Source organism: Cryptomeria japonica, chromosome 1 (assembly GCF_030272615.1).
Source record: "Cryptomeria japonica chromosome 1, Sugi_1.0, whole genome shotgun sequence".
Lineage (NCBI taxonomy): Eukaryota > Viridiplantae > Streptophyta > Pinopsida > Cupressales > Cupressaceae > Cryptomeria > Cryptomeria japonica.
In genome coordinates this window covers 120,143,025-120,156,715 of record NC_081405.1, presented here as the reverse complement: position 1 = coordinate 120,156,715, position 13,691 = coordinate 120,143,025, and the positions used below count along the sequence as shown (strand labels likewise).

Genomic DNA, 13,691 nt, shown 5'->3' with positions numbered 1-13,691 from the left:
ACCTCTTGCGGGTGGAGAATGAAGCCCAGTCAGACCCCTCCAACCCTAAACTGACTGCTAATGTGGCTAGTGCTAGGGATGCACTAAGACGACACCAGCAAACCAAGATCAAGGGGGCCATGATTAGGGCCTGCACCCACTGGCTGCAGTTTGGTGACAAAGGCTCCAAGTTTTTCTTTAACCTCCTTAGGCAAAAACATAGACGGGAAACAATTGATAGAATCATCATTGATAATGATGAGATCTCTGACCTTGATAATTTTAAAGAGGCCTTTGCTCTCTTCTATCAAAAGCTATTCACCTCTAAGGAGTCTGAGGCGGATAAGACTCTTAGAATCAAATTTCAAGCCATCATCCCTAGAAGGATCTTTGAGGAAGATGCCTGCCTCCTGAAGCGGAATTTCTCCCTTAATGAAATCCAATGTGCCATTAACTCCCCCCATAATGATAAAGCTCCGGGGCATGACGGGCTCCCTATTGAATTCTACAAAGCTAATAGTGAATGGATCTGCTTTGACCTACTGAACGTTTACAATGAGGCTGTCCTTAAAGGCTCTCTTGGAGGTTCTATCAACAAGGGCACTATCAAGTTCATACCTAAGGATGGGGACAAGGCCCTCATAAAAAATTGGAGGCCCATCACTCTTCTCAATGTCTCCTATAAAATCTTGGCCAAAATGCTTGCTATGAGGTTGGAAAAAATCCTTCCTAGGTTCATATGCTCTACACAGACCAGGTTCATTAAAGGTCATTATATTCTGGAAAACCTTATCACCAGTTGGGAAACTATGGACTGGGCTAAGGTCTCTGGGTAAGATGCTGATATGTTTCTCCTAGACTTCGAAAAAGCCTATGATAGGGTGGAATGGGGGTTTATTCTCCTAATGCTTGAATCCTTTGGCTTTCCTAGGGAATTTTGCTCCTATGTTAGAGTCCTTCTACAGGATGCTTCCGCACAGATTGATGTTAATGGCTCCCTCTCACCTCCTATTTTGCTTTCCCGCTCCATTTGCCAGGGGTGCCCCCTGGCCCCTACCCTATTTGTCATTGCCTCTGATGCGATATACTATATCCTTAGAGATAGCTCGCTCTCCCCCAAAGTAAACGGAGTTAGGCTCCCTGATGACAATGAACTTATCAACATTCAATTTGCTGATGACACAACCCTCTTTGTGGAACTTACCAAAGCTAATATAGAGCACCTTAATCACAAACTTCACCTATTTGGCTCTATTTCGGGAGCCCGGATCTCTAAAGCCAAGTCGACATTCCTTAGTTGGAAGGAGTGTCCCCCGGACTGGTTTAAGAACTTTGAATATCAATGGGGTGGCCCATCCAAGCTTGTTAAATACCTTGGTGCTCCTTTCTCTATATCCCCCTCCCTGAAGGATATGTGGCTCTGGGTTAAAGAGAAAATTGAAAAGAAATTGAACAAATGGAACAATAGATTCCTCTCCCTAGCAGGTAGAGTTCAAGTTTGCCAAAAAATCCTCTCATCTTATAATATTTACTATTCCTCTACCTGGATGTTTAGCAATTACCAGATCCTTGATATTCAGAAGGCTATTAGACGGTTTCTCTGGTCAGACGGTAAAGGCAATAAGAAATTACATGCTGTTAATTGGAAGTGGTGTCACACTGAGAAAACTCTTGGTGGCCTTGGGTTAAAAGATCTTAGGACCCAAGGTATTGCTCTTGTGGCTAAGTGGATCTTTCATGCCTTGGAAGGGCAGGAGCCCTGAAAAGTTCTAATTAGAAGCAACATTGAGAGGGCTGTTCCGAAGAAGGCCAACAACTGGAAAGGGTTACCTTTTGCCGATCTCGTGGCCGTTAATTTCCCTATCTCTGTCTAAGGCTCCTGTGTGTTTAGGTCTATTTGGAAGGCCTGGGAACATGTTAGAGGATTCTTAGGAAACACTAGTGCCAGTAGTGGTGACCTTATCCATGGTGAGAGGTCTATTTGGTGGAACCTTTATCATGCAGGCAAGCCTTTGGCTCTCACACAGGGGTGCTCGGCTAGGGCCTGGGCCAGCAAAGGCATTAATCTCTTCATTGATCTGCTGGAGCATACGAATATTCCAGCGTGGGAAGAACTCAGCTTGAAATTCAACCTTCCTCTCTCTCAAAAAAGAACCTATCACTTGATTAAGCGGGCTTGTGCGGATCTTGGATTACCCAAGGAGTGTTATGTGGACTTGCATAGTTTCCTTTCATTTAAATGGGTTGATGATATTCCTTTGTCTAAAATTAAGGCACAAAATGTATATGCTAAGCTAAACTCTGATTCCTCTATTATCATTCATGCTAATATGTTATGGTACTCTGACCTATCTGATCTATAGTGGCAGAAAATCTTTAGCAGGCTTTGGAAAAGTCCGATTGAGCCCAAACTCAAGTGCTTTAAATGGTTGTTGCTGCTAAATAGGCTCCCTTTAAAAAGGAGTTGTGATGATTTTGAGCTTTGTTCTATTTGTAAACTCCCTGATACTAGAAGGCATATCTTCTTTGACTGTTCCATTGCTAGGGAGATCTGGTTAATGTTTGGTTTTCTATCCCTGACCTTATAAACACAATGGAAGTTATCTCTGGTTATATTCATGGCTTAAAAAAAGATGCTAATATTTTTTGGTTTATTCTATCTGCTAATATCCTCTGGTATATATGGAAGGTTAGGAATGCTGACAGGTTTGAAGCTCAAACCAGGGCCCTTACTGAATCTTTTCGAAGACTCACTTTTTTCAAAATTGCTATGTAGGTTACTCTTACCATGAACATTGAAAGGAATAAGCTGCTGAGATTCCTGAAAGACGACCACACAACCATGTTCATTTATGAAATGAAAGATGGGTACGAATGGAGACGCAACATGGACAACCTCTCATCTTTCGAAGAGGCACTCAAGAGGTTGAACAATGAAGTTAGAGACAACAGGAAGCCCTCCTACGACCAGGTGGCAATGCTATCTCACACCCTGAGCCATAAGAACATTGTCTGGATGGAAGGACCGCAGGGGTGGACGGCTTGGGTGGAGGCCATTGATGGCATCCTATCCTAGATGGCAACCTTTCTCTCTTATATTCTCCCTGTTGTATACTTTCAGACCTTTTATCTCTTTTTGGGTCACGCACTATGGCGTAATCTCAGACTCTCATCCTAGTATAGCTTATGTTTCTGCTGTCATGTGGCAATGACAGCTATCTTTTTGTACTGTTCTCCCTTGATTTTTAATATAAAAAAAAAGTTATTGTGATTAATAAAAAAATTACATTATAAATATCTAAAGGGTTTCTATTAGAATGGTTAGTGTGTTTATAAGAGTATGGTATGAATGTAAATGTTTGAACATAATTTTAAATGCTACCAACTTAATAAGAAAAGCTAAACAATATTCTATTAAAATTTAAAATTAAATATAAATTATTTAATTCATTTTTGTTTCACCTTTAATTTTTATCAAATATCTTAATTAATAAGGATAAGAACATGAACTAAACCAAAAACAAGAATATGTCACCCATTCATATACTATTTCATTAAAACATTTTCCACTTATATAAATCAATAAGAATACAAATAAATGATATTTTTATAATCATATAAATAAAAATTAAATTTAAACTATAAAATTTTTGATAAATTAATTTTTTTTTAGTTCTTTACATTTATTGATTAAACAAATTGAAAATATAAATAGTATCTGCCTGCAACTAACAAGATGGAACTTTTAATGCTCGAGGATAAGAGGCCACGAAAGAATTGAAGAGCTAACGGAGAAAGATGAGGTTAAAATTATCTTATGTACTCGCTTGCAAAAAAAATATCACACGAGACTTAGGGAGGGAGCGTGTAATCTTTGCCCCAGAAGATTTTTAGTAAACTCTATCCATTTCTTCCATCTGGTTTGCCCATTTCAATGCGCCTGATAGGGTGAACGCGTTTTGGCTAATGCACATGTCACTTCATAAAATTGGCTTCATTCACTGATTTTAACTAGTTGCAATCTACAAGTCAGGTAAGAGCTGAAAAACCAGTTTTGCAGATAGGAATTTTTTGACTTGTACGATATTTTAAAAATTGGTGTGGATGGTGTAAACAATTGCAATTGAGCTTTGGGTGTACTGGAGTTCCATATCTTTTGTGAGGGAATGGCATTAGTCCCTGTTGGGCCAGCAGGGCTATTAGAGTCCTTACACAGTTCCAAGTCTCTTCATTCCCACGCTTTTGTCCTACCAACTTCCTTGCTATCCAGAAAATACAAGAGATTTCAGTGTTTTTGTTCCCAAGATGCCCTCAATTCGGAAAATTCAGAGTACCCAAAGAGCCAAAAGCATGATCAGAGGATACTACATTCAAGATTGAAAGAAAAGTATCAACGGGATTGGTCTGTCAGGCCTAGTGTTAAGAGACACACATTCCCATGGGAAGAAAAGCAAGAACGAATAGAGAAAGAAAGAGAGAGAACGCAAAGAGAGTCCCCTGTTGCACTGGTTCACACGGGTAAAGAAGGATTCAAGCGTTCTGTACCTATAGCTCCTTGGATGAGCATCCGGAATAAGAAGGACATTCCGGGACAATCGGGCAATGATGATGATCATGACGGCGACCCAAATGCTGCTGCTGAGCAATACAATACAATGCAGAAATTGGAAGGGCCAAGTGAGAAGACTGCAATGGAGCGAATTGTGGCCAAGCTGAGGAAATTCAATTATCCCGACGAGGACACAAAACCAGAACCCGAGCGCAATTTAATTGAAGAGTTGTTTCCTGTAGAGGATGAGCCTGGAGCTCCCATTCCTAATATGAACAGTGCATATGATCGTGATGAGAGCTGGAGTGCTCCCATTAAGGATAGTCCATCTAAATTTCCATGGGACGGGAAGGAAGATAACTCACAAGAGGCAGATCATGACAGGGAAGAGAGAAGAGGCAGAGGAACACCTTCATTGGCAGAGCTGACTATTCCCGAGCCAGAACTTAATAGGTTGAGAGGTCAGGGAATACGACTGAAAGAAAGAATCAAACTGGGGGGTGCTGGTGTTACTCGTGACATTGTTGAAAAAGTACACGAAAAATGGAGAACGTCGGAGATAGTGAAATTCAAATGTGAAGGTTCATCAGCACTCAATATGAAGAGGACTCATGAAATTTTGGAGGTAAGTAACAGTAAGTGTCAGTTTCTCAGCTACAGATTTTCATTCACTTACGTTTTAGTTTCTCTAGATTAAATCAAACGCAGGGTGATTGGGAAACAGAATGCGGACAAGTTAAATTTACCAGCTGTATTTACCAGGAGACATAGTGGTATTTGTACTGGTACAGGGATGGGGACGCCAATCGCGAGTAAATGAATAACGAGACAGCTATATTATATGTTACAAACCCACACAATAGTACATTGACACCATACAATATTTATACTTTTGCAAAGGTAATCTGAAACTTTCCTACCTGCAGCCAGGGGAAAAAAAAGAATTGGGACAATGTTAACAATGAAATTTAGTTAATCATGCCAGGGGAACAAAACTAACTAAAAGAACTAAGAATATCCAAGGACTCTTGATTCTTAAGGCTCATCAACATTATATTCTCCCAGAAGAGTGCATATAGAGAACCTACAACATAATCTCTTGGACTGTCAAGAACAGTCAATCCCCATCATATGGAACATTTTGAGAATTAACTGTTGTTACATGTTGTTTTATAAACTTCTGGAAAAGACCTGTGATTATGTTTGAAAAATTGAAATGATAGATCATGTATTGTGATCCACAACATCAATGTTAGTGTTTCCAAACATTTTAACACATTTTTTTACAGAAGATTTTCCCTATTAATAATAATTATTGACCATGGATTCAAAAAAATAATGTTTTTAGTATAAGTGGAAATGTTGGTACAGCACATTGTATGTCAACCTTCTGCCAACTGAATCTTTAAGTCTGTAAAGGCCATTTCATAGTTCAGACTTATATGTCTAACCAACTCAGTGGGATCCTACATATAAGTAGTAATACAGATTCATGGATCTAATAGAGGATCCAATAATGGTCAGCATTTAATCCACTTGGACGGTTTGGTTCAATGGGCTTATAACAACTCATATGAACCCAAATAATTCGAAACATTCCCGGTTGTTCCTTCATCCTTCAAAGTTCTAATGATGGCCAGACTACTGCACATAGTAGTGTTTGTATCTGATTACAGATCCATTGACTTTTGGTTCAGTCATTTTCTTGAGAAGAGAATTTTGTCTCTCACCTCCAACTCATCAAGAACTTTGTCTCTCAAGTCATGATCAGGCACCATCTTATAAATGCATGTAATAACACCTGCCATGACCTCTTCATCAGCCTTAAATGTATCAGAGAAGTTTTATCATATAATCATTCTTCATTCGTCGTGGAATGGTTTGGAAACAGTTTGCAGACTTTTGTGTTATGTGCAAATAATGATTGAACTTGTGGCACTTAATACTTAATAGTATTGTTAATATGTGAATTGACAGTTTTGTTATTTTTTCACTTTAAGGTAAGCACATTTTATTTCTTGATGCACATTCACTTGTGTTGCAATAGGAGTAAGTCTTCATTTGCTTAAGAAAAACATTGAAAATTTGCATCTGTGATTCTGTAGCCTTCTCAGTAATCATACCCATCATGGATACTCTTTGCTACTCTTTTATAAATTATAATGTTTGGTGACAGAGGCGAACCAGAGGACTGGTTATTTGGAGGTCTGGAGATTCTATTGTTCTATACAGAGGAATGACCTATGAATCTCCATCTCTAAAAGTTGTGAAGCGTCAATCTGAAAACAATTTAGGGGTTGCTGTGCAGAATGAAGCATACATGCCAGCTGCAGCTGAAGGTATTGTTAAAAACAAGCCGATAAATGGTAAAGATGGAAGAGGTGTGATGTTTGCATCAGGTAGAGATATGCCAGATCATATGGTGAAGAATGATCTATTATCTACTCATCTTGGTACAGAAATGCCTGAGGAGAATGGTCCCAAGCAGCAACCAAGCGAACTGGACTATCAAAGTGAAATGGATAAAATATTGGATGAACTGGGTCCACGGTTTACTGATTGGACAGGAATTGAGCCTTTGCCTGTAGATGCTGACTTATTACCAAAAGTGATTCCTGGCTACAAGGAACCTTTCAGGCTTCTTCCTTTTGGCACAAGACGCTCATTGAGTAACATGGAAATGACCAATTTGCGAAGACTTGCAAGAAGATTACCTCCTCATTTTGCCATAGGTATGTTGTGATTGTACCCTTTTTTGAGTTGCTTGAAAATATTTCTTCAGATTTTGATCTTATATTTTCTGCATTGCATCTCTTACCCTGTGTAATTCATTTTCCTGAAAAGGGAGAAACAAGCAACATCAAGGATTGGCTGCTGCTATTGTGAAACTCTGGGAAAAAAGTGAAATTGCCAAAATTGCAATCAAACGTGGTGTTTTAAATACTAGCAACGAAAGAATGGCTGAGGAAATCAAGGTAAGCACAATAAATCATTGTTGGTTTTCTAGTGTAGAAATGTTGTCGTTAACAAAATTTTATGAGAAATTTTGTCCTGAAAAATTATATTTTTATAAGGTTTTAATTAAAAAATAAGAGCTACCCCTAAAATGGCAGGCCATATTCCCTGACAGCCTGACCTATCTTAGGACCAGCCATATATTTTTACATAAACCTTCTTAGGTGGATGAAATAGTTAATTTAATCCTACTCAATTTTTAATGATTGGCATTTTTATAAAGTGTTGTCTAATTTTATCTCCACACACTATATTGGACATGAAATAGCAAAATTAGTTTTTCATCTCCTGATTTTTTGCCATGTTTTTCCTGTATTAGACCTGAGTAACTTGATTCCATATACACTTTTGCCAGACTGTATCAATTGCTGTCTAAATGGAACACTACTATGCCACTCTGCAACTCAGCTAATCCATAAGAATATATACATAAGATAGCACCAATCCATAGTTGTTTAGGCATGACCGGTTCCAATAAACTCAGGTTGTTATTAGTGACCATATGTGCCTTTGAGCATTTTGCTGGAACATCAGACATATTTTCATGCTTTTGGTTCTGAGAGTTTATTGCTATGGGAAGCAGTTAATCGTCATCAACAATCTAATTAAGGTTCCTTTCTAGCAATCCTTTCCTTTGATGGCTAGTATTCAACCATGTTAACCCAAATATCTGATTTAATTTCTTGAAAGAAGACAATCCATCTTCTCCTCTGCCAATTACATACAAAATTTTAGCTCTGCCTCTATTTTCCTTATCTTTATTCTGATTCAAATTCAGTTTATGGAATATTCTTCCAAATACATTTGATATCTCTCCATTTACTTATGGATTTTTTGGTTTCCCTTGTGTCATAAAGTCACTGTCATAATCATACAATAAAATGCCTCTGTACTGAGTACCTGTGAGCTTTTCTTTGTGATCTTTCGTGCCATTTGTTGGGTCTGAAGTTTGTTGGCAATGAAACTTATCCTTATGAGTATATCGATTTATTTCAAATTGATATTTGTTTTATATAAAAAGGAACAACTTACAAATTAAATTGTTTTGTGATTTTTTAAGTGAAAAGTTACATTTGGCATTTCTGACAGATTGAATTAATGTAAGGATGAAGGACCCAAGAGGATTACAATTATGCTCATTTGTAGAAAATGAGTGCTTTACAAAAGTGCATTTTGGATAATTTGCAACTTGTGTTTTCATGAAATTTTACAAGTTATTTCCATTGCAGAGTCTTACTGGAGGCACCCTTCTTTCAAGAAATAAAGAGTTCATTGTCATTTATAGAGGAAAGGACTTTCTTTCTCCTACTGTTTCAGCTGCTTTAATGGAGAAGGAAACATTGGCAAGGGAACTTCAGGATGAGGAAGAAATGGCACGATCAAAAGCATCTTCGGTAATTCTAAATGGACTTGAAGAGGCTGAAGTGGTACACAGTGTTGCTGGTACTTTGGCTGAATCTTTAGAAGCCAAATCTCGATGGTCAAAGGACATTGATAGCAAAGAGCGTGAAAAGATGATAATAGAGGCAGCTAAGGCTAGAAAGGCCGATATAGCTAGAAGGATTGAGAGAAAGCTAGAGCTTGTAAGCTTATCCCTTACTCATTGCAAAAAACATAAAAGTTGAAATTTAATAGCATTGGAGATAAAGGATTTGACATTTAGTTGGTTTCAACTTTCTTCCATTTATAAAGGGAGCCAGTCCTTGTGAAGAGTGTTTGAACCTCAAAAATATTAGGTTTCTTGCATGTTTTCACATTAATATTTAAGTCCATTACTGTTTATATTCTGTAAGTGAAAAAAGGTACTTGCTTATTTGTATATTTTTTGGCTTTGCAGACCCAGAAAAAGGTTGCTAAAGCGGAAAATGAATTGGCCAAAGTGGAGGCATTTTTATTGCCTGCCAAACCTTCATCAGATCAAGAGACAATAACTGATGAAGAGAGATTCATGTTCCGGAAGCTTGGTCTGAGAATGGGTGCATTCTTGCTTTTAGGTAAGTAGTTTCATTTGAAGAGATCATCATTTCTTGGTCTTCGCAAATTTGCTATTAAAATGGATTGCATGCATTTATGATCAATATTGAGTGTGGCATGCCTTGCTTTTCTTTACCTATATAACAGGGAGACGAGGAATCTTTGATGGTACAGTGGAAAACATGCACTTGCATTGGAAACATAGAGAACTAGTAAAAATCATATCTAAGGAAAAGAGTCTAGCAGAGGTGAAATATACTGCACTTATGTTGGAGGCTGAAAGTGGGGGAATATTGGTGTCCGTTGATAAAGTAAGCAAAGGTTATGCAATAATAGTTTATCGGGGTAAAAACTATTGCCGCCCACCTGCTATAAAGCCTAAGAACCTTTTAACCAAGAGAAGAGCATTAAAGCGTTCAATCGAACTCCAACGGCGTGAGGTAATGTGTATTTTAAGATTTGTGGTTGACTTGTTGATAGTGCCATTCTAATAGAAAAGGAAATGGAGTTTCCAAGTTGGAGTTAGATATTTCTTTTTCTCTGGTACATATTGTTTGCATGACATCTGACATGCAAGGCTCATATTTGTTGTCTCTGCTGCATTTTCAGTCATTGAATCGACATATGTTACAGCTGGAAAAGAATATGGAGGAGCTCAAATTTGAACTTGTATGTCCTTAGCAGTTCGTTTACTAATGTTATGACACTCTTACTATAGGGGATTTACATTTTTTAACTTTTAACACATAATGAATAAGAGTATAATGCTGGAGGGACTTTTACGTGAAATATTTGGATGCATTTGGCCTAAATTTCCTCTTGAGATCCATAAGATAAGGTAGAATCTGATAATTTTCCTGCTTATCCTGTAATTTCAGAGTAGAATTGATGATATCGATGTGAACCAGAGCACTGCAGCTTTTACTACTGAACTAGATTCTGCATATCTTTCAGAAGATGTGGAGGTGGGATGCCATATATGAGCTAGAAAATTAAGTTGTCATTTATGTACATTTTTTTGTTATGTTCTGTTAAACAAGGAAGCCTTTTTCATGATTTCATTTATGTGGATATTATTTGAATTCTTTTTGATATTATCGTTTCTATGCTATGCTACAGAGTGAAGATGAAGACATATATGATTACTCTTATGACAGCTATAGTGAAAATATTGTGTCTTCTGAGCTGCAAAGAGATTCCCTTGACAATCAAAGCACTGCAGCTTTCAGTGCAGAATTTGACTCTGCAAATCTTTCAGAAGGTTTAGAGGTAGGATCTGTCTTATATGAGTTAATTCTTTAAAAAATGGTAGCAAAAGATTATCAATTCTGAAAAAAATCACATCAGCTCATTTTTTTGGCCATATGGATAAAATTTTCACTTTTTTGGAGTGTCTAAATCTTGATCTATCCTCTCCCCCCTTTATTAACCTCAATTTATGGTGTTTTATCAGGATTCAACTGCATTGTTTTTGAGTCAAACCTATTGAACCACATTTCATGAGGAGTGGTTCACATGAACCCATCTCTCATGAGTATGGATAATCCAATTAGCACTCATTACATCCAGGTGATGTTCATAAGGGCAAACCATTGGGATTTCTTGCAAGGTCACCCAGCCCTATATCACAACTCATGTGTGCTTAATCATGGAATTTCACCTAAGATCAAGCCGGCTTAGCTTGCTTATCCAATGACCATGGCTATGTGAGCTTGAGTTGTAGGATTGGGATGTGTGACCTCCTAGGACCTAATGCCTCACACCTATGAGCATCACATAGATGCAATGAGTGCTAAGTGGATCATTCGTGCTCATGATAGATCGGTTCATGTGAACCACTACTCATAAAATGTGGGTGAATGAGTTTGACTCAAAAACTATGCAGTTGAATCTTGGTAAAACATTATCATTTGACACACTGAAAAACACCTCCTTGTTAACTTCAATTTCAGAATTTTGATAAACTCAATAGAAATTGTACACGAAGTTATTTATAGACTGTATGCCTTGTGATATTTAATTTAAAATAAAATCTATCAACTTCTCTTGAAAGCATTTTTACCCTTTTCTGAACATCATTTGTTTTTCAAAACATGGCAACCATGCACTACAATGCCAATTGTTTATTTGCTATTCATTTATGTTTCTGTTAAACAAGGAAAATATCTTATATTCATTTATTTTATTGTAATTAACCAATTATTATAACAGTGATGGTCTTAATGCAACAGAGTGAAGACGAAGATGAATATCATGATCCTTATGATAGCTACAGTGAAAATGAAGTCTTATCTTCCAAGTTGGATAGAGAATATCCCAAGAAAGACAAAAAAGTGGAACATAATGTTACAGAAATTTCTATGGGATAAAAAATGAGGAATATTGTGTAGACGGCGGTGCTATGGAGGAAGAAAAACTAGATCCACACGAACTTCCTCTCCAGGATATTCCAAACATATCTGTAGAGATCAGAGAATTACATGAGAGAGATTCTTCTTGTATTGCGGCTTAATATGACAAGATGATAGCTACAACACTTAAAGATCAACAGAAGCTGTAATCTCATTAAGAGACAATCCCTTAACATCAATGGGGTCAGATACAAGAATGCGCTAGAGGAACAACCATCATTTTTTCATCCTCAAGTCATTTATCCATGGTTTCAGCTTGTATCTTTTCAACAGGTATTACCAAAGGTCCAAAATGACAAAATACAATCTGGACATCATTTAAATGGATGAAATGATCCACTATCCTGTAATTTGTAAAGAAAACATACTTTCTAAAAAAGAGTTTCCAATTTGTAATAAATATTAATTAAATAAGTTGAAGTATGTACCTTTAGGAAATTTTATATGGAAGTATTAGATCGAAATGGACAGGATACTTGTTTTTCAACTACTGTTCTTATTGGATATAAATCAACTTTACTTATTTCCGAAGTCAAAACTTTTGGACTCTTGGATTGTTATAAAATTAAGCAAAGAAGCATCAATCCATTTTTGAAACAACAAAGAAACAGTGGGAAGTGACTGTATGTTTCACAAAACATTTCTGATTCAAGAAATGTTCCTGGCCTCTCGCCTGTTTCATCTATGTTTCCTAAAGAATGGCAGGGAAGTGTCTCCCTGAATAAAACAGACAATTTTAGCCCTACAATCCTGGAGATGCACTGATGCCCAGAACCAAACATTTTCATAATGATATTATCACTGCTTAAGGAGATTTCAACAAAAACATGTACCAAACATTTTCCATTGTTGCTGTGTTAAATTCTTTTTTCATATTTCACATTTTCTTAGATTGATTGTGGTTATTTTTAGTATATCAAATTGTGACATACACTAACAGGGATAGATATTTTCTTTTTTCCTAAAACCTGGTAACTCTGTGGCACAAGCTCCCGAGGATAGATATTTTCGTTTACAAGAAACGAGGGAAACATTGAATCTATAATTAATATCGTTTCAAACAGTATGTTTATTCTTCTTGAGTTAGGCAGCTTATAACCCAAGCTTAAAGATCCCCCAAAGTGGACGTAAATTATAATGTGCCTTGATATGCATGACTTGAATGTGTGCTGTTAATTTAGTGTTGGGGTCATCTTTTTCAATACTTAAAAATGATTCAAAAAATGATTTAGTTCAAATCTAACGGAACACTGAGTGATTAAGCTAGGAGAAAACACAATCACACAGGTATTTTTTTACATATAGATAAGCATAATAACAATTAGTGAATGAATGTAATTGCATGTGATTGGCATGAAATAAGTGTTGTAAATGTTGAAATAGTAGCTAGCTCGGATATCTATCTGTAGCATAGGAAATCGGAAATCATCACAAGCAAGTATCAAAATACTAATCTAGCTCAATCACGCAAGCTCAAATGTAATGATCTATCCTAAACACACTCAATAGAGATATGAAAGCAAAACATTCAAAACTAAAGATTATGCAAACCAAATGTAGATCTGAATGCTTCCTTCATGCGGCTCCATTGTTCTTCTTTCCTCTCCAAATAGTTTTTGTTGTGGATCTCACCTACAAGTGCATGATCATGATATGAAAGCAAGTAGACAAGATAATTGCTCAAGAGTACTCGAAGCGTGATTGATTAGAAATTCGATAATCTGATTATTCTCATTATTAATGTGATTAGGGGATTTGATTGA

General features: G+C 37.0%; 1 protein-coding gene across 3 annotated transcripts; it reads left to right on the top strand.

Moving 5' to 3' along the window:
• Positions 1–3,751: 3,751 nt before the first annotated feature.
• LOC131026816 (CRM-domain containing factor CFM3, chloroplastic/mitochondrial) lies at positions 3,752–12,371 on the top strand. Of its 3 annotated transcripts, XM_057956807.2 has the most exons (11): positions 3,753–5,153; positions 6,705–6,867; positions 6,988–7,260; positions 7,373–7,503; positions 8,773–9,126; positions 9,381–9,537; positions 9,665–9,957; positions 10,127–10,186; positions 10,396–10,482; positions 10,637–10,786; positions 11,749–12,371. In XM_057956807.2, the coding sequence occupies exons 1-11, from the start codon at positions 4,146–4,148 to the stop codon at positions 11,884–11,886; spliced, it is 2,814 nt and encodes a 937-aa protein (XP_057812790.2). In that variant the 5' UTR covers positions 3,753–4,145; the 3' UTR covers positions 11,887–12,371. The 3 variants fall into 3 exon arrangements, with proteins under 3 accessions (XP_057812791.2, XP_057812790.2, XP_057812789.2); XM_057956808.2 differs by having other exon boundaries at positions 3,752–5,153; positions 6,705–7,260; positions 11,729–11,854; XM_057956806.2 differs by having other exon boundaries at positions 6,705–7,260.
• Positions 12,372–13,691: the final 1,320 nt, after the last annotated feature.

Coding starts and splice junctions, on each gene's coding strand:
- LOC131026816 (XM_057956806.2), top strand. CDS start 4,146: ATGGCATTAGTCCCTGTTGGGCCAGCAGGGCTATTAGAGTCCTTACAC. Junction 10,483..10,636: donor ATCTTTCAGAAGATGTGGAG/GTGGGATGCCAT, acceptor GCTATGCTACAG/AGTGAAGATGAAGACATATA. Junction 10,787..11,748: donor ATCTTTCAGAAGGTTTAGAG/GTAGGATCTGTC, acceptor TTAATGCAACAG/AGTGAAGACGAAGATGAATA.